This window comes from Mytilus galloprovincialis, chromosome 1 (genome assembly GCF_965363235.1).
Source record: "Mytilus galloprovincialis chromosome 1, xbMytGall1.hap1.1, whole genome shotgun sequence".
NCBI classification, from domain to species: Eukaryota; Metazoa; Mollusca; class Bivalvia; order Mytilida; family Mytilidae; genus Mytilus; species Mytilus galloprovincialis.
This window is the reverse complement of record NC_134838.1, coordinates 67129717-67154183: the sequence shown is the minus strand read 5'-3', so window position 1 is coordinate 67154183 and position 24467 is coordinate 67129717. Positions and strand designations below refer to the sequence as shown.

At 32.8% G+C, this 24467-nt stretch overlaps 1 protein-coding gene across 1 annotated transcript in view; it reads right to left on the bottom strand.

Moving 5' to 3' along the window:
• Positions 1-6516: 6516 nt before the first annotated feature.
• LOC143065498 (uncharacterized) overlaps positions 6517-24467 on the bottom strand; it is a 40136-nt gene continuing 22185 nt past the window's right edge. Inside the window, exon 2 of the mRNA XM_076239192.1 lies at positions 6517-8234. Within this exon, the coding sequence (XP_076095307.1) occupies positions 6517-7197 (681 nt within the window). The 5' untranslated portion in view covers positions 7198-8234. The remainder of the gene's footprint in view (positions 8235-24467) is intronic.

Sequence of the window (24467 nt, the reverse complement as noted above, 5' to 3'; positions counted from 1 at the left end):
TGTTATTGATGTTTATTTATATATACTACAATTTTGTCCTTATTTACATGTGTTTTTTTATTTATTTTCATTTTATAATTTAAGACTTATTTTTTATCAAATTACTTTGAGTATTTTGATATTGATTAATATATTAAAAATACTTAGAAGAAATTAATGTCGTTTCATTTATCATTTGGTCATTTATCTCGGTACTAAAAGCTCCCTCGCACTTATGTCACCTTTATAGTGTGTGGACCTGTTTTAGAAAAAGGCTTGATTTAATATCCTAGCTATATAAAATCATCTGTGATGAATATGATTTGCAAAGCTTATCCAGTAGCTATGCTTATTATGTGATGTCAGTTAATATTGGAATGAGTATATAAATTTATGTAATACCAACGATATAAAGTATCATAACAAAGTATAACTAACTATATTTATATTCCAGATGCCCATTTCTGGATAAACTGTTTTCAAGCTATAACATTTAAGGTTTTGAACCGCCTTGATTGTTTTATGGAAGAGTGCCTGCTTCGAAAACTTGAAGTCATGAATTCAATTCCTCACAGAATTAAACTTTACAAGGACTTCAAAATTGGTATTTACTGCTGTTTAAAGCAAGGTGCACATTATGTGGTATATGGAATGATTGCAAGGGGTAAGGTTCAGTTTAGTAGGTTTCATCTGTCCTTAACCTCATTTTCATGGTTCATTGGTCAATTTAAGGTTTTGTGTTTTGGTCTATTTTCAAGTACTTTAAGCAAGATGTCAGCTAATAGTGATTGTAAGGTCTGCATGTCTATTCAATAGAATGTATCTGTTTGAACAGCGGTAAACTACTTTTGCCTTTATTGGCCTCAATATTGTATTGAATACAAAATAACAACTGAAGATATCATGTTTATGCAATATTTTTAGGTAAACCTTTATCCTTAAGACTTTCAACATAAAAATCAATGGTTGGTTAAGGTAACACGATACCGAATGACGTTACGCCACGAGTTATCGTTCCTGACGTTATCGAATAACGTTCACACATACAAGCCAATGCAGCAAAGTGATTACATAATAAAGAAAAAAATATTTTTGATAATCATAACTATGTGACATTTTTAACGGTTACTTTTTCTAAATGCAGAGTGCCGAGAGTTTTGATGCAATACGTAACGGTTAACTTTTCGACATAGATTGTTTTATCGTTTTCCGGCAATTCTTCTGCTCATTGTTAACCTTTAAAAATGTATTACTTTACTTTTACTTTTAATTCATATTCTGTTTCTTTAATATTTTAGCATCTGGACGATTTATCTATATATGTTCTTACTCTTAGTTTATTTTTGCAATAAAAACTTTGTTCTTACTCTTAGTTTATTTTTGCAATAAAAACTTTTTCATGATGCACGCCGTATCCCAATGAAATTTTGTTTTTTTGAAAATAGAAATCTTGTCTATAGAAACTTAGGATGATGTGTAAAAAAACGGGGAATTGTACAACTATTAATTGGTGTTATAATGGTAGTCAAAAACACCGCTCGGGCAAAATGGAAAAAGGAAATTTATCTGGATGAGAATACGGATAGAATAAGGCAAAAAAGCACAATACAAGCAGACTTTGAAACTCATACAGAAAATAGTTTGTTAGTATGGAATGTAGAAAAGCGGTTTAACTTGGTTATTTTGCCGAATAACATTTCCTGTGTTCCAAGTGTAAACATTCTCATTGGTCTGTACAGAGTAAATCCGATATACTTTCGGAAACATTTTAAAAATAAAGTGCTAGCTTCGTAATATCATAGAACAAGTCTACACAGGACAGACAGCAACATAAGAATGAGGCCCGAGAAAGTTACCGTAGGCTGAGAAATACATTTGAACTTGATTCGGCAAACATTTAAAAAAAATAAAATCAGGTCCCGTTAGAGTCTGATTAATGCCAGTCCCAAGTATCCACTTGCATCTATAAATATTTTTGTGTGATTTGAGTTGGAAATGATGTACATGTACAAGATCGGAGACAAAATGACTGATAGATAATTAACATAGTTGCGTTTTTAGGTCATGGGTGGCATATTGCTCACATGATATACCGTCATTTTCCAGTGTTAGTCCAAATTTTCTCAACCATCTTCCCGGATCGCCTCTATTACAAAACTTATCTCTTATTGTATTAATGTTAACTTGTTCTCGTCCTGAACATGCATGACATATTTGCCACTGGACGTTTAAGCAACCAACAATCAATCCTACAATTTACACCCGTCACTTGAAACTTCAGTTGTTAAAATTTAAATCATTGCCTCTATTTTTTTCAACGAAATCGACAAAGTTTACGAATATTTACGCAAAAAGAAATATCTACGTTTCCGCTTGCTAATTATGGAAGTGGGGTAACATGAAACTTTATTTGTAAAAGTACAAGTACAAATAAAACAAAAAAATATATGGAACATGTCATTTGTACAAAGAATGATAAATAGAGATATGGGATTTGCAATTAATGAGATAGCAACATCTGGACATTTAACGACATTAAAACCAAAGACATCAAGCAAATTGTGACTAGTGGTAATTGGACGAGCATCTTTTTATTTCTAATTTGTAGTTTAAGTAAACGTTGACCCCCTAAATTGGAAAGTATAATTATCACAGTAACATTTCAGTCTCCTAGTACATATGTGTTTAAATCCTAAAACTTTTGTTCTTCTAGAGAAAATTTACTCGGAATTATTATAGAATGCTTTTTTTCTCCGCGTCCGTTCTACCGTCAATCCCGCACTTGGTGTATATAGGGTTTACAGTCTTTTTGCTTCAGGTTTAAATTATGTACCTGGTGTTACTACTCATATTAAAAGTGCGCATATCGTCTGGATTTTCCTTATTTTTTGTTCATGACAGGTTGCTGAATTAGGCGTTTTGATAAAATATAAAAGGCACGCAGACTCAGGCTTACATCTCCTACATGTGGAATTTCAAGCTGAAACTTTTATATTTCGCATTTGCAATTTGTTTTACTTATACAGAATGCATATATGATCTCAAGATTTGTTCGTAAATAATTTTCCACAAATGACACTGTGAAATTTTGCATACAGTTTGCAAGGTTTGTCCGACTTGTTGAGCAGCCAACTCACACATTTACACCACGCTAAACCAATGTGTGTAGCAAGTCAAGAATATGACGGCTGTTTATCTATCATTCTTTTAATGTATTTGAGCTTATGATTTCGTCATTTGAAAAGGGACTTTTAAGTTTTGAATTTTTTCTTTGAGTTTTGTTATTTTATTTTTTAGAATGTGCATTTTATCAGGATCATTATTTTCCCTCATAATATTCACAACTAACAGAATGTTAAACCTTTTTTGACTGGTGCATCAAATGTGTCTTTTATTAACAACTGTTTTCAAAATTGTATTGTATCGTCCCGAACATGCATGAACTATTTGCCACTGAACGTTGAAGAACTATCAAAAACCGATCAGTTATAAAACTGTTAACTGAATCAAATTTTTAAAGTACTCTAGTTCTGCATGGATGAAGCAACGACACCACCATTGTCTTAAATGATGGAGTTAAAAACTCAGTAATTCAAATGAATCCCACGTTAAATTTTTCATGTTATTTTCACGTGAACTTTACAAAAATATGAAGGTATTCTTCATGATTTTAATTAATTTTTTTAATCATCTTATTTTGAAAATTTACGTGAATTTAACGTGTACCTGATTTATGCATGATTCACGTGGAACCAACCAGTTCAAGCAAGTTTCAAGTATATGCTCGTTGTGAAAATCATGTGAGTGAAATTTCCAGGTGCAGAACGAAATAAATTATATCAGCAGAATTGTGTATTTCATTACTAGGATATTTACGAAACCCGACAGCGGAAATAAAAATAAAATAAACACCATTCAGATCCCGACACATATTTTGTTTTCAATATCTCTGAGTAGTAATACCGTAACGTTACATTCTGTATTCAATAACGTCACACGTTTTCGGTCCAATTCTAATGGTATCAATCAACTTTGAAGCCATTTATCTCAAAAACAAGGATGGTGACATATGAGTTTCTATACATGTATGGATTCAGTATGCAATTCTGGATATTATGTTAGTTTTTTTTTTATTTTCTCCGTATATAAGAACATAGCCATCCATTGGAAAATCTAAAAAGTTAAGCCGAAAAAAAGGCATTTCCCCTATATACCTAGGTAAATTTGTCGCCAAAATTGACGTTTTCCAATGAAAATACCAAGAAAACAAAAATGGTGACCCCCATTTTTTATTACATATTCCGATGTAACTTGATTCAAAGAACACGTGTGCCAAAAAGTTTGGAAATCGGGAGATATGCCATTCGGTATCGTGTTACCTTAATTAAGTCGATGAGACTTATCTGTGTGTGAACTTTTGTTTGTTCTTGCGGTTTACCACAGGTTAAGTTAGGAAATTTAAATTACATAACCCAAAGGTAGCATTGGGAAACTACTAAAACAGATCCAAAAGGTTAAATTATTTATCCAAAAGGTAACATATATGAGAATATATGAAGGTCACTAAATTTTTATTACAAAAGGGAGGCCAAAATATACCAAAAGTGTATGTATTCAAGCTCCCAGGTCGTCAACAAACTAACAAAGTCATGGCAAAAAAAAAAATGAAAAAACAACCAATAGACAAACTACAATATGTAATGTACACAAAACACGACAGAGAAAACTAAACACTGACGAGCACGAACCCTACTTAAAACCAAGGTTGATCTCAGTTGCTCTGTAAGAGTCAACATACCCTTCTTCACATGGCACATATCACCTACTGGAATTCTGGTCTTTCATAAAATTAGGAATATATATTTGAATAAAATTCATAAATTCCTGTATTTTCCTACATAAACATATATATAAAGTACAAAAGTCTTGGATTGAAAAGTATTAAAGTATTAATTTGGCTTGTTTAATTTTCATCAATTTTGACAAAATGTTTGCTTTGATCCATTGACAAAAATATAAAATTTCAAAGTACCACCCACTTTATCAGAACAAAATTCGTTGGTTATATAACGGTATGACAAACACCAATTTTGATCATTGAGAAGCTTATTATTTCCTAAGCAAAACAACGTGATTTAAACGCTTAGCTGACTTTTACAGAGTTATCTCCCTTTAGTGATAGGTACAACCTTATTTATCTAATGTTGATTAAAAGACCCTAGATGAACCTGATGTATAACATAAAGTCTAACATCATTGTATCACATCTAACAAAATCGCTCTCCACCCGTAACTGTAAATTGACTGTCTTTAATGATAATTACTCGCCTGATCCTTATGAACTTAACATATCACAAGATTTCCATCTCAATACACATATGATGCAGGATGATTGCAAAACTTAGTTACTTCCTCACTTCTTCTTTTTCCGGGCGTATGACATTTGCGCCGATTTTGAAAATTTTCATTCTTTCATTTGCGCCGATTTCATTTTTTCATTTGCGCCGATTTTATATTTTTTCTTAATTGGATTTACAGGTAAGTTACAGGTAAGTTCATACTTTTACATTGGCTGAGCACAGAGTATACAGACAAATCAAGTGACATTGCAATTGGTAAATGGCTATCCCAATGTTTCGGGTTACGGTTCCTTTCTCTAAATGAAATCGATGACTGCTTCACGTTTGACATTGTCTGACGCTCTTTCTGATGGCAAATGTCATACATTCTTAGACAACGTACAAGTACACATTCCATAACGGTCAACCAATTCGTGATGGCGTCCATAAATTAAAGAAGGGATTTTTTCAACTTCACCATTTGGAACTCTTGGTTTAATAGCTTCCTTGTGAGAAAATGCAAACTCTAGAAATGTCCCCACAAGTACGTATGCCAGACAAAGAAAAGAGACCTTCGTTATCGACAATTTTGCCAAATATAGAAGAAATAGAGACGAAATCATAAGAAAGGAATACATTAGATGTGTTGCCTATACATACTCGGCAAGAACAGATTTATGATTTGAATGGATTCCGTTTTTATGGATTTAAATGCTGCTACATATATTTTTAATTCGTCATTTTAGTATAAACAAAGTTCTTTTATCTTAGGTTTTTTACTTCTTGATTTTAAGCAGGAGACAACAGTTATATACATGTTTTGATTGACAATTCATAACACATGTACAACTGGCTAACGGAAGAAGTCTTTAATGATAAATGAAAATAACATTACTGGGATGGAGAGGTGTCTCATTGGCTCTCATACCACATCCTCTTATATCATTTCACCTGTAATTTACCTGTTATTTACCTGTAAAAAAATCGGCGCAAATGAAAAGAAAAATCGGCGCAAATGAAAGAAAAAATCGGCGCAAATGAAATGCAGATCGGCGCAAATGCAAAACGCCGCTTTTTCCATTCAATCATTTCCTTAGCTTTCAGTAAATGATTTTAAGTTCCTTATTTATAGATACAATATAAATGCTAAGTAAGACAATATTTTATTTATTTATGATATCTAAATATTTATATTGGATTAAAAAGACATCTTGACTACATGTAGTTTTGCATCTGTCCTATGAGTATACCCAGAATAACATCCCACCCATAACTGTCCTTTTGTATCAATATCCAGTGACACTGGATATATAATCCCCTGATCTCCCATTACCTTACATGCCAGTACATCTCCCTCCGCTGACAAGACATGTAAGGCAGAGTTGTTAAAATCACTCACGATGACATGACCTACTGATGTTATTAATATATCTGAAGGATGAAATAGGTTATCCCCTGAATTGACCTGAGAATGTCCCTGATAAGTCCACTTAACCTGTCCCTCCCTGTTAAGAACCACCATCCTCCCATTTTTACTAGAAGTTTTGTCTATAACCAGAATGTCATTGTTAACATTGGTTGTTATTCTATAAGGGATAGTAAATAATCTCAGTTTATGTTTATCATACTCATATGATTGTTTTGGTTTTCCATCCATTTCAAAGATTATAACTTTCCTACAACTTTTTTCTGTTATGTTGAATGGCTTACTTCCATCCTTAACACCCACTATAATCTCATTATGTTGAGTGACATGTATACTAAGTGGATACAATGGTGATAAATATAGGAAAGGTTTGATTTCTCCTGTCTTTGTTGTTAACAGACTGACATCGTCATACAAAGACAGGAGAACATCATTATTATCTGTTAATGACATGTCGTAGACCTGAACTGAAATATGTTTTACAGTTTTTATTGTGTCATCAATGTTAATTTTATGCAGAGTAGAGTCTTATGATTGGAAATCCAAGCTGTCTTGTTATCCATCATTAACACTCTATTCACAATGTTCTGATCTGTAGTGTAACTCTTGATAACGTCTAAATTCACATGTAGCAATCCCGTTGGTAGCTTTGTTTTTTGAAGTGACCCAAATAAGTTGGAAATGTTCTTCAAATTGTCCTTAGCAGGAATGAAATCTGTTGTGTCCTCAGGTAAGGCCTTAAAAGATGCATTTTGAATGTCCTTTTCGCTGAATTCTTGATAAGCACTGAACACCTGACCTGCTTGGTTTGATTCTAATATTTCTTGTATAATGCTTTGCTAATTAAGTAAATATTCTTTCACTTCCTCAATATTCTTCTCTTTTTCTGTAACAGATTTTTCTATTCTTTGTCTTTCATCTTTAAGTTGTTCTCTAAGTTCTTGAGCATATTTTCTGACTTCATCTAAGACCAACTTTTCTTGTTGATCAATTTTCTGAACAGATTCTGTGTAAACTTGTTCATATTTGGTTTTAAAATTCTTAACTTTGCTGCTTTCAATTTTACCAAGTGCGAATTTGTTAGAAAACTGAGATTCTAGTTCTTTAAGTTCACTCTTTTTTTCACTGCAGACTTTATCAATCGAATCCAGGTCATGTTTTTTGTGTGAATCAGTTATACATTCTGGACACACTAAGTAATCACATGTTCTGCAAAACATGCAATTCAACTTCCTCTTGTGAATCTGGCATGGAATATTGTCAGTTATAATTGTGTATTCAACTTCTTGTTTTGCTTCTGAACTTTTGACATCAACAATGTCATGTGTGAGAACTTTCAAATGAATTTTCTTACATTTCTCGCACATAAGTGTATTGCATTGTACACATTTCCATTTAATGTTTGTATCAGTTTCACACAACTCACACGGTTTAGGTATTTGTGCTCGTCTTAAGGATTGGGAAAACGCCATCTTGATTTAAAATAGCCTCTACAAATACATCAAAGATATTTAAATTCAAAAGTGAATCAGTGAAAATTTTTTTTTATGAATAATTGATATTTATATAATGCAGGCAAATTGTTGTTGCTTGTATTTTTATATCAGTGCATCATGAGATAGATTGTATGCCATAGGATATTAAAATTTGGTATCAACTCTCCAGATGTAGGTAGGAACCTCTCAAAGGATTTTATACAAAAAAGTTTTGAAATATCCCTTGGAGATCAATATCCTGACAAAAAGAGCAAATCAGCCACATTGCAAAAAACCATCACAATTTCTACCTCTCTTCCTTTTTGATAAAAATGAAAATACAAAATTACTGCTTTACATTGTTTATTTAAAATAAATTTGAGATCCGTACTACCTGCATTGAAAAGAGAGACAGTCAAACTCATGGACTGAAAATAAGCTGACAACGCCATGGCTAAAAATAAAAAGACAAACAGCTGACAAATAATAGTACAGAAGACACAACAGAAAACTGAAGACTAAGCAACACGAACCCCACCAAAAACTAGGGGTGATCTTATGTGCTCCGGACGGGTACATGTAAGCAGATCCTGCTCCACATGTGGTACCCGGCGTTATTCTTATGTTATTAAAAATCCGATAAATAGTCTAACTCGGTAGGTCACATTCGTGAAGAGGGACCAGACATATTTTTATGCTATTTTTATTTTTTCTGAGTTTATTTTATTCCCCTCGCCTCAGGTTGTAAGGTATACAATTGAGTGATTGATTGGTGTTTACGCCACTTTCAGCACTATTGTGCTATTCTCAGCCGTCAGTGTATATTGTTGGAGGTAGCCAAAGTGTCTGAGGAGAACCATGGCATTCAACAGGAATACTGACCATCCAATTAAGAGTGGAATCTAGATCACCAGCCACAAACTGGTTTCAAACTAAAGACTTCCATATCAACAGGCTAGTGATACACTAGTTAAACCTCTTACAACACTTAACCATCGATGCTATGAAATATATGTGGTAGGGGTCCAATCTGTCTATTTGTAACAAATCTATATTATGAGTGGTTGGATATAACAAAGACCTCGGGCAGAAAAACTGATAATACTAGAAAGTTAAGATTTGAGATAGACCTCTGGGACACTGAGACTCGGTATGGCAAGACCTTTCGTACTTAGAAGGATTATTTGTTGTTACATTTCCTTGATTGTGTTGAATTGACCGTTTTATTTGATACTTTCAATGGGTGTTACGAGACTGACCTTTTGTTTTAGTATTGTAACAATAAGTATTGAATTTGTTTTACAAAAAGTTATCACACTTGATAGGATAGTTTTCCATCATGTGTAGTTGTCCATATTGTACCAACATGTGTATATATTTTCTTATAAAAAGGTGATCATTCAATTACGCAAGAGGATAATAATTTGACTATGAGAGAGGAGGCATTATTGATGTCACTTTTTGAACGAGCAGAACATAAATATTTTGATCCTGGTCTTAGTGAATATAAAAATTCTGTTTGCCTATATATTCTGGCTACATCAACTATCCCATATCCCCTCTTCAGAATTACATTGTCGTCCCCTTATTACAGGTGATACATGTATTCTTTGTTTCTTGTTGTTAATGTGACCTTCCCTTTTCAACAAAATGTCTGGTGTGTGTTAAAAGAAGATTTTTATATCATTATTTTGTAAATCAAAATATTTAAACTGCCAATTGAAAATGGTGACTTTTCCTCCATACGTCTTTTCTTGACAAATATCTGATCAGCTCTTTGTGAATAACATTTCTACATTTTTCCGTAGAGACCAATCAACAAGGAAGTAAATAAGAACTTGTCTATACTTGATCCAGGTGATAACTTTAAAAATCTATCAACCTAAGCATACAAATACAACTGTAAATGTGGTATTGATTGGTCATAATTGTACTTTTATAGACAGATTTAAATATTTATTATTTGTTCTCAAATTGCTAGAATTGGATTATGTTTTTGTAAAAAAAAAAAACCATGACACATATTTACACTACATTTAAAAAAAGTTGAAAGGTTTAAGGGTTGTCAAGTGATCGAGTTGAAATTTCTTCTTTTGAAAACCACAGCAAATAAAATATCTTCAATAAGAAAGAAATGCACTGTTACACAATGTCTCCATATTTACACTAAGAATATGTATTAATCAATTGTTGTATAAAGCTAATAAAATTCATAAACTATATCAAGGTGTCCTGTGCATGCAATTTCTATAGTATATTATACCTGAGTACGGGTACATATTTTTATCCAAATATATATATATTTTAATATAATAATCTTTTAACTTAAACAGGTCGAGAACTCTAGATTTTCTGACGTCAGAATATATTTGCATAGTAATTTCCAAAAAACAAGGCCAATATGGCCTTGAAAAACTGACCAATCGACTAAATGAACTACAATGCATTGTGGGCTACTACGAGTAAACTACTACTTAAAACACGTGGAATTAGTGGGAAAACAGTCAATTAATTATATTGTCTGGGACTCTCATTACCAAAGTTTTTATTCTGCAAATACATTTAATGTAAAATATATAACGTAATCTTCAATTTGCATGCTCAGATTAAAAAAAATATTGTTTATTGGCTTCACGATTCGACTTTCTTTTTCGCCTTGCAAAAGTAGTTGAACCAGTTTTGTGCATTGTTATAAATTGAACCTGCATTAATTTCACGACATGACACAGTGAAATATCCAATGAAGTGACCACTGACCAGTAAAAAAATAATTTGAGCTCTTTTAAACAGGTCGGGACCACTACCTTATATGGAAATGCATAAATTAGCATACTTATGTTCTCGCACATGTAATTGTTTATTTACATGTGACGTAATTTATTTTTACCTAGGTTTTTGACCAATCAATAAATGAGTCACAATGCATGATGGACTACTACGTGTTTACAATCAACCAAGAACACGTGTTATTTACTGAAATACAACACATTTTTTCTGTTAAACCTGTATAATGTCATTGCAAAATCATTTCTGCCTAGAAAAACACGAAATTTTCATTGAAACACTTCTTTCTGTACTGAATGTGTATTTTTTTTTATCAGGACCTGAACTAATAGTAAGAACATCATAATATTCAGTATGCTAAAAAGAAGTGTTATGAAAGCGGCAGGGGCGGGTCCAGCCATTTTAAAAAGGGAGGTCCTAACCCTGGACAAAAGAGGAGAGGTTCCAACTACATGTCCCCATCCAAATTCACTGATCGTCCAAAAAAAGGGGGTTCATCCCCCGGAACCCCCACCCCCTGGATCCGCCACTGAGCGGGTACGGTATATAGCTCAATACATTTTATATAGTTTAAATTCATCCATCGATAATATCCGTTTGTTGCTAATTTTATCACAAAATATACCTCAGAGGTTTTTTTATCGTTCGGCTGCTGTCCTGTTGACATATGTAAAATATCTCCAATATTAAAAGTCTCTGGATCATAGTGGGTGCCATATTACCTATTAATTTTTTTCTAAAACGTGCTTTGTATATAGAAATAAGAAGATGAGGTATGAGTGCCAAATGAGACATCTTTCCAACAAAGACATAATCTAGTAAAGTAAGCAGTCATAGGTCCAATTCTGAAAAGTAAGCTATTAATGACTCAAATACTTGTGTAAAACAATCCAAACAAAAAAAAACCAAAAAAAAAAAAACCAGCCCAAATAAATATATAAAAGGACAAGAAATCTATCCCATCAAAAAAAAAATATATTGTATAGGAGCCTGTATTTCAATGGTTGTCGTTTGTTTATGTGTTACATATTTGTTTTTCGTTCATTTTTTTTTATATAATTAAGGCCGTTAGTTTTCTCGTTTGAATTGTTTTACATTGTCATATCGGGGACTTTTATAGCTGACTATGCGGTATGGGCTTTGCTCATTGTCGAAGGCCGTACGGTGATCTATAAATGTTAATTTCTGTGTCATTTTGGTCTCTTGTGGACAGCTGTCTCATTGGCAATCATACCACATCTTCTTTTTTTATTATAGATCCAACGCTGCAATTTTCACAAAACATATCAAATTTTCCACCTTGTCGCACATACATATTGATAAAATCATTACAGCTTATTTCTTATGCATGTGGAACAAAACTTTGGTTAGCTTGCTTGATTGTTTGTATATTGTACAAAATATAAAATATACAAGTTAAACTATGCCTATATATATATATATATATTGTTTAAAGATGTCAATCTTATTTTCAAAGCTTGTATAAACAACTATACAAACAAAGCAAGCAAGCCAACCAAAGTTTTACTTTGCAGGTTTAAGAAATCAGCTGTAATGATTTTATTCAGTTTGGCAAATGTCCGAGCCCGTTAAAAAACGAACAAACTGAATCGAAACTACAGTTGCTGACTTCACTACCTTAAAAAAAAGGGAACAGTTTGGAAGTCCCATATACTAAAATGTGACCAACAAAAATACTTATAAATTTTGTAAACACTGCCATGTATGTAAATATTTCTTCGCCTTTTTTACGAACACAAAATTCAAGGATCCCACATTTGCCTTTAGTTATCTATACGAACATTGCTGTACTCTTGAATATCAGCACCGGCTGTTATCGACGGCTTACTTTACACCAGTAAGTTTGTCTCATGGGTAATTGTGTTTTTTCGCTGTTGTTTCGTTGCTTCTGGTGGACAAATACATGAAATCTCTGTGCCATCATCAAACATGTTAATGGCTATATATCGGGTAATTCAAACCCTTTTTTCTTCACATAGAAACAACTCTTCGTTAATCTGAGCATGGAAGTAATACTTTATATCACGAACTATAAATGAGGATACACAAAATGAAAAACTAAGCGAAATTGTGAATCCCGCATTGCACGAAAAAATGTGTTGTATTTCAGTAAATAACACGTGTTCTTGGTTGATTGTAAACACGTAGTAGTCCATCATGCATTGTGACTCATTTATTGATTGGTCAAAAACCTAGGTAAAAATAAATTGCGTCACATGTAAATAAACAATTACATGTGCGAGAACATAAGTATGCTAAGTTATGCATTTCCATATAAGGTCCCGACCTGTTAAATGAAATTCACACAGCTGTATGTTCAATTCTAATGCTCATTCTTCATTTTCCTGAAACATTTAGGTAATAGAGAGTTAATGATGAAATAGTTGCACCGCGTAAAAAATTAGAAATTATCATGATATTGGTTAGTTTTCTCGTCTGTTTCCGGTAGGTTTACTAAAGCATTATAAGTCCAAATAACAGTTGTAAACAAAGAATTAGGCTATAATTATAAGTCAGTGTATAGAGGGTACTGCAATTTCAGTGCACATGCAATCGATAAAAACTTTGCAGACAAATCAAATGTTACAAATTTGAAGGAGCATTTAAGCTATATAATTTGGACAAATAATTTAATTCTATTTTTTTTAGGGTGACTCAAACATTAATAGAAGCAAAACAAAGTTGAAATCATTATTTGCTGTTCAGCAGTCAGTTTGGTTCAATTTTGAATACAAAAAAGCTAAAAACATCTCTGATATATGATTTTCTTGTCCCATCAGTGTGTCAAATATTAAAAACTCTTGTCATCTATAATTTTTTGTTGTTTCAAACTAGCACCTTTACTACTGTAGCATCAAATTTCAATGACTACCTTGTAGTTCCCATAGTCATGTCACAGGGATTTGTTACTATTTGCCGGGTTAACTATCCATGGAAACTCCTACAAAATCACGAGAATTAAATTTTTTTTTTGGGTTCCCATGGATAGTTAACCCGGCAAATAGTAACAAACCCCTGTGGTTAAATGATCGGTGCCTAAATAACAAATTTAACAAGCTTATGCGTTCAACAAAAGGTTCTTTTTTTTAATGGTAAATCACATTTATTTGATTGAACCTTAGGCAACAACCATTTATTTTTTGAGAGGGGGCTTATGTCAACATTTAAATAAACAAGTAGGACTCGAATTTATGGTGAAACAAATTTCGGATGAGCATTTTCAATATGAAAAGGCAGAAAAAATAAAATGGCCTGAAAATAAGATGATTCGGAATACAAAAATAAATCGTGTGGGCAAGCGAGAAAAAAGGTTTAATCAAATTTTCGCTGAACAGCAATAAAACAAATTTATCGAAGTATTCCCTCCCCTAAAAGTCAAAAGGTTGCTCGATACCTTATCAAAAACATGGACATTCTTTCAACTGAACGAAAGCAAAATATGAACTAGAATTAGAAAATAACACATTTATATAAAAAGTAATTTACCACAAACGTTTTCGGTACTTAAAAGTCATTCAAGTGAAAAGTTTTTCATTCCTTTTCTCTACCCGCGACAATTTTCTTTTTTTTTCAGAGTATTTATCTTTCCCAAGTGATGCTTCATAGTTAATTAGTCAGATAGTAACACAATGCTTCCTTTAATCCGTCTACCTGTCTGTCGGTCCATCCGTTCATAACACCCTTATAAACACTCTTGGATCTGCACTTCGCGAGATGTTCTGTTATCACTTGTTTTAATGTCAGCTTGTCTATGTAAAAGTTTTCAAACTTCTTTTCTCGATAGTTTATGTTTGATGCCGGGCCGACACACATGACACAGATCATTCATTTAACAAAGATTAATTGAGTTATACAGCGATGGGTCATAATTTTGCGAGATGTTATTGTAAAAATTACATCCGATATTACGATGCATTTACGTTTGACAACTGTATATTAAATTGGTGTATGTTCTACATATCATATATAAACATGCTTATAAGAATCTAACATTATTAATCCAACATCCAATGCGTATATATATCAAAAAAAATATATGTGCACCAAACAATGTAAATTCATACATGATAACTTATAGTACGGTGACAAGTAAGGTAAATTTAAAAATTTAATGGACCGAAATACCTCACGGCTAATTTTGGTCTTAATTTGAAGATAAATATAATACCCTTCGATTAAGGCATGTCATAGAATGCCAAACTGGTGCAGATTTGTGATAAATGCGATCAAAGGTAAAAAGGGGGGATTTTAAAAAATTGATTTTTTTTTTTACATTTTTGACAATTTCTCGGTAGTCCCTCATGATAACTGAGAAAAATTGCAATGGAAGCAAGCTGTGGGGATGCTGTACAAATTCAGCTTTTAATATTTATGCCAGATTGACAAAGATTAGTACTGTTGACCCCCGCAACCAACATGGAAGAAAATAATAAAGTTTATCTTTATTTACAAAAATTATTGATAAAAAATATTCATATTTAATATTCAGCTTTGCAATAATGTATTACAATATATAAAGATATTTTGGGGAAAGTTTTGTTAAGATAACATAAAGAATAAATGAGAAGTTAGTACTGTAAAGTTTACACGCGGTCCATGATTCAATGAAAACATGATGACATTCATCACTACTTTTTTAAATTAAAAATTATGTTGAAACTATTAAAATAGTCTTGATGAATAAATGTCAGCATAAACACGATAGTATATGAAGTTTTATTTATGACAATAGGTCAACCAGTGCAAGAGTAATAAAATTTGAAAATGCATGACGATTTGCGTCCCCCTTTTTATAAAACAATACAAAACAGTAGTAGACTTTTGACTTTAACTGTTTTAAAGCACAATATATATCTAGAATACCGATTCACAGAAATTTGGATAAAAATGAAGATATTTGTATATATCAGTAACATTTAATATTATTATTCACGTCCGATGATTTGAAGAAAAAACTAACATACATTCAGGGAGATCTACTACGTTTGTATTAAGGTCACTGAATGCATCATGACAAGAAAACATTGTTTGCCAGAACTTTTTGTCTATGTTAGCATTTTTTCGTTGTCTTGAACACCATTGACAAAATTTCTTGAACCATAGTGCCATCACTGTTTCATACGCTAATGTGTAAGTTCTAACTCCACGATTAAACTGCTTGCCTTGGAGAATCTGATCTACAGTACATCCTGCATATGCACCTGCATTGAATAATAAATCCCAAAGCCCAGCTGATGCCCATATTTAGTCTATTGCTGAAATATAACACGAAACCATGTGGAATCCACATAATCTCACAACGTGCGGGTGAAAAATCTTAGGCATATACCACTTTACTTGTTGGGCTATGGCATAAAGCTGTTGGTCGAATGTCTGTACTGGGCTATTCTGACCTACGACCTTTGACATTTCTAGACATTTCAGCATTGTCGTATACACTGTCGCCATGTTAGCAGGTTTTGCGTCTATGATTAGGGGATATGCAACGACGACATGATTTGCTTTTCGGTCGGAAAGTCTTTTGTTGAAGGCTGTCCAAAAAAGTTTTTTTTTTTTTTTTTATCATTTTGAAACCCAGGTATTTCAACAAAGTCGCGTGTAAGTGATCGGAGCAATACCCAAGCCATATCAGACACGTCAGATTTATTGGCTGTACATGATTTAATTTGGCTGTATGCATGGCTCAGTACATCTAGGTGGGTCGCATCTTTCTTTTGGCTTAAAGAAAGGCAACCATGACACGGGAGCAGAAGTCTTTTCATTCAGAGCAAGGGATCTTTCTTGACCGCGGGTTATTTTGACGTTAGCTAAGTCTGTCTGAAAAGTCGGATTATTCACAACTTGAACATCTGCGCGAGCCATAGAATGGAATGTGTTTTTATCATCAATAGTTTCTGCATTGATATCCACATTATCAGATCCTTCTTGAATGAAGTCTCCATCTGACATTTTAGGACATATGTCATTGGGGATGTATGTTCAATTTTGGAATCTTATAATTTCATGGTTTGCTGAACTAATCAAAAATTGTCTAACCTCAGTGTAAGACGCACAAAAGCCATGTGAATGTAAAGTTTCAATAAGTTTTTTCGAACCATATTCATGATGCAACTGAAGAGCCAATGTTAAAACTAAAAGGGGTGAACTGGTTTGTATGCAGAGATATCACACACTCGGCTAAAGTAATACATTTCCGTACTGTATCACCTGGGAATGAATTGTAATCCTTCTCCATATGAAAATAGTTGTCATATATTAATCTGGCAGAAAGTTTATAAAAGAGGTATGTATAAATTGCAAAGCCGTAGGGATAGAAACTTCAGCCAAAATTTTGAAAGATTGTTAACTGCGTTTCAAATTTTTTGCCGTATCATGAAGGGTCTGATCTTTTTGATGTATGGAACCTTTTCAAAACTGTTTTTTCATCTCAGAAATTTTTTATTCCGCTTTTAAAGTACTGGTTCTTGAACAAATGTCATGCTCCAACTCATTTGAAGCATCATCAGCAGGTTCCCTTTTCCAGTTCAGCATGTAGTTAGCGATGCATGTTAAATGATAAAGTGCTTTGTCCTTGAAGTTCTTCATAGAGAGTAAACTTACAATTGGATACTTGTCTTTTGCGGCATTTAATATATATTATCAGCACGTTCAAAAGACTTGACTCGCTGTAATTGCTTATCTCGCTTGTAAGACTTTTGTCTACAGAATAAACATTTGGACCAGTCTAATTGTAATACCGTTGAGCGTGTTTTAACGCAAGTCGATTCAAACACAGTATGGTTTGCACTGGATGTTGAGCATTGATCTTTTCCTATTTGAATTTTTTCAAGTGTTTTCTATTTGTATAGGCTTTATAACACGACCTATGATATTTTATTTGTTCTAATGGAATCACTTTCGTTGACTCAAATTCATCATAAAGGCGCGGTAAACATGTCACGGAATAGAAGTTCCTTCATAATATAAGTTCCAAAAGGAAAACAATATTCTGGAATATTATTTCCACAGGAATGAATATTACACTATTGGTCTCATATATATAATTAACTGGTTCTCCAAGCGCAGAAGTATACGACCGCATAGGTCCAACCCTCAACCCTGTAACCTGTCATTTATGTATTGCGTCTTAAAGAATAGTTTTCCCTTTTTCTGTTGCATTTGACAAATTTTCATTAGTAGATATTTAGCAAATAACGCATAATTCCCAATTACTCTGAAGCCTACTCCTTTTTTTGGAACTTAGTGAGCAAACTCGTGTCCATTATTTTCCGGATTATTTCGGGGGTTTACCGATGTGGTTAAAGATTAGTTTATTCAACAAAATCAACAAGAAATAAAACACATAAAAACACTAACACATGAAATCAGTATACTCAGTCAAAAACTAGACACAGACATTGATATAATTATGTCTTATTACATATGAAAATAAAGTTTAATTTTCTGTAAAAACACAGCAAATCACGAGAAGTCAGGGGAAAATAAGAAAAGGGAAAGCAACAAAACTTATTGAGCTGGAAATCGAATAGTAAAACTGCTATATGATGAGTATTATAAAACGGACCGAACACGTTATTTGCATGCTTTTTCGAAATTTTAGGTATTAAAACTTCTTGCATATTGATTATTATACTATATTTTGTGAAAATGTACCACTGGTGATATATATAAGAAATGTTATATACTTTGTCAGACGGTAATATTGTAAAAAATGAGATAAACATTTGAAAATCGTCCAATTCACTTAATTTATATGTTCATATGATCAGAACGTTTGAAATCAAAATAAAGCTGATACATTACTCTTTCATCTGATAACAACTTTTGTGATGATATCTTCATTCGGGAATTATTTATAAACGGTCCCGTTTTTGAAAATGAAAAAGGAAAAAATCGGAAAGTCACACTTTATCGCAATTTTACAAAAAACTGCACAGTGGGAAAACTCTACGACAGGGCTAAAATGAAAGTATAATGTTAACTCTATCTTCATGTGCATTTTCAGCCGTGAGGTATTTCGGTCCATTAAACTCCTTAACTAAGCGACTTTTCCTGATTTGTCACTCCACTATTAAAGGTAGCTGTATATTTATGAATTATGAGTGATGCTATAGATTTAGTGCTTGATTAGCATCGGTCACAATTTAAATATTGTATATAAGTGTAGGTAATTCTTTCTTAAATATTTATATGTATATAAATATTTATATGTATAGGTAATTCTTTTAAATATTTATATAACTATAGGTACTAAATTTCAGTGAATTTTATATTAGAATGGGTACGTTTTTTGAGTTACCCTTTTAATATTTTCAAATATTATAAGTGAAAACTCTCTCTGTCGTACAACACTCTATTTTAGAATACATTTGAATCAAGTGGAGAAAAGGAGACACACACAATTTTACAATGACAAAATTAATTGGTTTTATAGGCGTATTATGCACGTCAAAATATACAATTTTGTATAATTTACAAACATTGGCCAAAGGGAGATAACAACTAACATTTATTTGAAATGCTAAGGTGGCAGAAACCAGTTATTTTATAATAACTTTAGAATTTCATGGATGGATTTATAATTTAATTTTCTTGAAAAATCTTTCAAGCTTATAATTATACAAATAAAATATATGATTTCGAGTAACTAAGATGCTTGCGTGCTAATGTGAATATATAGAAAACCTTTAAATTTGGGTGTCTGTCCAGCATGGAGATTTTAAAGTTTATAATTGCATTGCAAATAAAGGCAAAAAATGTGATGCTCTGGTACAAATCTTATCCTCTCCTTTAGAATCCTGCTAATAGCAGACAAAAATTTTAGGCAAAAACCAAGAGATAAATTATATTCAATGAATTAGAGCCTTGTCCGCACCTATCCTCACCATCAAAATCTCAAGATATTTTTGTTTACATAAAACTGATTTTCCCCCTACTTTGATTGGAGCCGTCAGGTGAGGAGACCACAATTTTGACTTCTGATTGGACCCATATGTGAAGGAAATCCCCAATCTGTGTATGCAACTACTTAATTATGTAGTATAATAGCCTATAATTTACATTCATTCATTTTTTTCAGCCCACCTGATGCAATTATATACCTCATTGCTTAACTATGAGAGCCGTGGTGTAGTGGTTAGTGCATCGGACTACTAACACAAAGGTTCCTGGTTCGATTCCCGTTTGGGATGAAAATTTCAGGAACTCAATTTTCGGCTCTCCCTCGACACCATTTGCGAGTATGTCCCGTGTCATGCCAACAACTGGTTTTTGAATAAATGTGTTTAGTTCCGATGCAAAGACCCTATAAGTGAATCAATATTAACGCCAAAATATGCAATCTTTAATGACCTGACAACAGTATCGTAATTATATCCTTTCTTAATAAATCTATTCAAAGGTTTTGTTAGTTTTTGAGGTGAATACTGACATCTTTGTGCTTTATAAAGAATATTTCCATAAAAAATTGGATGTGAAATACCTGAACGTATAAGAAGTCTGCATGTTGAGCTGTATTTACGAATGATGTCCTTATACCGATGATAAAATTTAGTAAATGTTTTGACTAGTTTGTGATATCGAAAACCCTAGCCTGGTGTAATAATTTTTCAGTAATACATAAATTTCTCTCGTTAAAATCTAAAACATTGTTACATACACGAGCGAATCGTACAAGTTGAGATGTATAAACACTGTAAGATGGTGACAAGGGAACGTCCATCTAAAAATGGATAATTAACGATAGGAAATGAAAAATCATCTCTTTTATCATAAATTTTTGTATTCAGCTTTCCGTTAGTGATATAGATATCAAGATCGAGGAAAGGGCAGTGGTCATTGTTTGTATTAGCTTTATTTAAAGTAAGTTCAACAGGATAAGTTTCTTTAATATACATACTGAAGTCGTCATTATTGAGAGCCAAAATATCATCCAAATATCTAAAAGTATTATTAAATTTGTTTATCAGATGTTGTTTCGATGGGTCTTTGCTTATTTTTGTCATAAATTGTAACTCATAGCAATACAAAAACAGGTCCGCAATAAGTGGTGCACAGTTAGTCCCCATTGGAATTCCGATAATCTGACGATATACGGAATAGAATCCCCAAAGCGAACAAAAATGTTTTCTAGTAAAATTTCAAGGGCATATATAGTATCAAAGCATGTCCAATTGACATAGTTTTTTTGTTTATTGCTACTAAAACATGACCTAAAAGAGTTTGAACATATATATTCACATTCTGACTTTTTAAATGCCCATTTAATTAGGTGTGTGAATTAACGATATATTAAGATTGATTGATTGCTTGGTGTTTAATGCCAGTTTAAGCACAATTATGCTTTTTCTTGGCGGATCAGTTTTTATTGGTGGAGTAAGGTGGAGGGCTCGGAGAGAACTACCAACCTTCAGTACAAAAACTGACAATAATAGTCAATTCAGGTTGGAGTCAAACTCACTTTCAACATTCTGGATTTGAACTCACAACCTCATTGTTCACTGTTGACAGGCTACTGATACAGTAGTTCGACTACTTACTAAACCACTTGGCCACCGATGCCACCCGATATAATAAGATAACATTATTTCAATCATACAGACGCAATATAGCACAAGTTCGTGATTTGTTTACATTTTCAGATATAAATTTTGAAGATCTGTCCGTGCAGGAACTTAAAGAAGTATATTAAAGAATACCTATTAACTTGTAATATTAATGACAAAGTAGGAAGATATATTTGTAATAATTTTTATGCATAAAGCAAAAGAAGGTAAAACGATTGATTGATTGCATGAATGATAAGTGTTTAATGCCACTTTTCTCACTATATCAACTCTGAGGAAAATGCAAAACTGAAAATCCCTAATCAAATGGCAAAATTTACTGCTATATTTTATCATGCTTGTTGCTTGTTTCCTTCCAACAGTCACTTCTCCATTCTCATATAAACACTTGTTAAATCTCATAGGCACATGTCATGCTTTTCATACATACTCTTCGGGATTATCATACGTACATTTTTCAATTCCTTTACTTGTACACACTTCGCGATTATCACATGTACACCTCTCGATTCTCATTTGCACACTTCCTAAATCTCATACGTACATGTATCATCATAAACAACACAGAAACTATTCTGGAGAAGTTTAAATGGAAATCGAAAATTGTGCAGAGTTGAGAAGCATGCATAAGAGAATCGCGAAATGTCCATATTGGAATCAAGAAGAGTGTAGAAGAGTTTGTAGGCTTAGTTTTTTCAATTTTTTCAATTATATTTTTTTAAAGAATGATGATAATGATGATAAACACAGTACTGATACCTTAGTGACACAGATTGTCTTAGCGGTAGGTTCCATTACTACATTCCTGGCCATTGTCATCAGTATATTTGTCTCCTGACGACATTCCATATACCGTAATTGTGATTCAGCATCTGAAAGATCATCTCCTAGAACTGTACAAACAGAGATGGAAGAAGGATTGTTAACTCGTCCAGATTCTATGCCATAACTTGACAGTTTGATTGGAAGCACAAATAGGCAAACAGCTGGTAAGGAGAAACTATCGAACTATTGAACTTCAAAAGATTCTCATGATAAATAAAATAAATCATCTTAAATATTTAACTTCATATCAGACAACACCAACACGTAGGACTATCCTCCAAATATCATCACAATAGAACTCACCTAGGCCATAGGTAACCTTAACTGTTTTCTTCCATTTGTGGCTTACTCCGATGTCTATCCATTGTAATGTAATAAATATTTATCATTTCCACTGAAGCGGCCTCCAGGTCATTGTGATCCAAACTTGGGAGGTAAGATACAAACTATTCTGATTTAACGATGACCTCACTCCATGGTGACTGGACAGTAGAAATATATTCATTTTGATCTTATTCTGAGGCCAGCAGTAAAACTCTTACCAAATTTGGGTTGATCGTTAAGCCTGTGAGGTATGTGCACATCCTCGTCCACACTAAATATGATGCCTCTTATATATATATGTGTGTGGTCTAGCGGGACGGCTGCAGTGCAGGCGATTTGGTGTCACGATATCACAGTAGCATGGGTTCGAATCCCGGCGAGGGAAGAACCAAAAATTTGCGAAAGCAAATTTACAGATCTAACATTGTTGGGTTGATGTTTAGACGAGTTGTATATATATATGTATATATATATATAGTACTATGCTTTCAGCACGCAAAAATCCAACAAACGTGCGAATTAACAACTTAAGCAAAATTTCTGTCCCTTTCCAATATTCCTTCATTTTCCAGTTGCAGTCCAAATTTCCCCAACCGTCATCAAGGATGGCCTCTTTTACAGGATCATCCATTGTATTTATTGTTGGTTTGTTCTCGTCCTGAACATGCAAGTAATTTTTGCCACCCCATTGACAAAACCCATATCATATATTAAGCGTTTAAAGACCCCAGTATGACAATATGTGAAACAATTTATACCAGAAAATCATCATCCTGATTTTTTAATTGTTTCTTAAAAAAACAAAACAAATGACTTTTTTCGATTCATTAATGAGACAACCAGATCAGAGAGACACACCCAACATCCTATTGTGTTGTATTGGTAGATGATGCTGTGATAATTCAATTAGTCCTTTTTGTGTGATAAAGTGATGATTTATATGTGAGAATCTATTTGTGTATGAACTACCTTGTGTAACAAGAGAAATGACAACAAGAATATGTGCTGAATACTGGTTTACACCATGTCATTTATTTTGTGAAAGGGTTCAGTCATTTTGCATTAAATCTTACAATCAGGTCAGTGCTGATTAAATAGTTCAAATGTCCTCCAAATCAATTACGATAGTATATCAAAAATATTTGGTTATGTTGCAAGATCGTAAAAAGCATTTTTATATTTATGCACTTCATCATACTTTATATAAATGATGACCTCTCACCTTAAAGTTTGTAAACGGTGTAGCTGTCTAATGTTTCACAGCTGAACTTTTAAGTACTGATTTAACATGTATCTTAAAGAGATAAAAGCAGTTATGGTTGATTATGTAAGATAAAATAGTGTTGGTTTTATGAATTATCAATCACAGCATAGTAGCTGTTAGGGAACTATCAAGTATATGGGAACAGTAAAAGACTCTCAGATATTACTCCTTATATCATTAATATTAGTGAATAACGAATAATATCATGGTATGACTGTTTGACCTTTTTATGGTAGCATTACAGATTGAAATACTCTATTAAAATACTCGATCAGTTTATTTGAAGTTACCATGAATGAAAATTGAACTTGTCTGTGATAATTGCGAACTTAAGGTTTTGAAATCCATAAACTGTATTTATAAAAAATTTCGAAGTTACATTTCTGTATCTCTAATGTGCAATATCAAATGTTGTTCTATAAGCTTGATTTCTTTGTTCAATTGATCTCATTAGTTTGTCAGAAA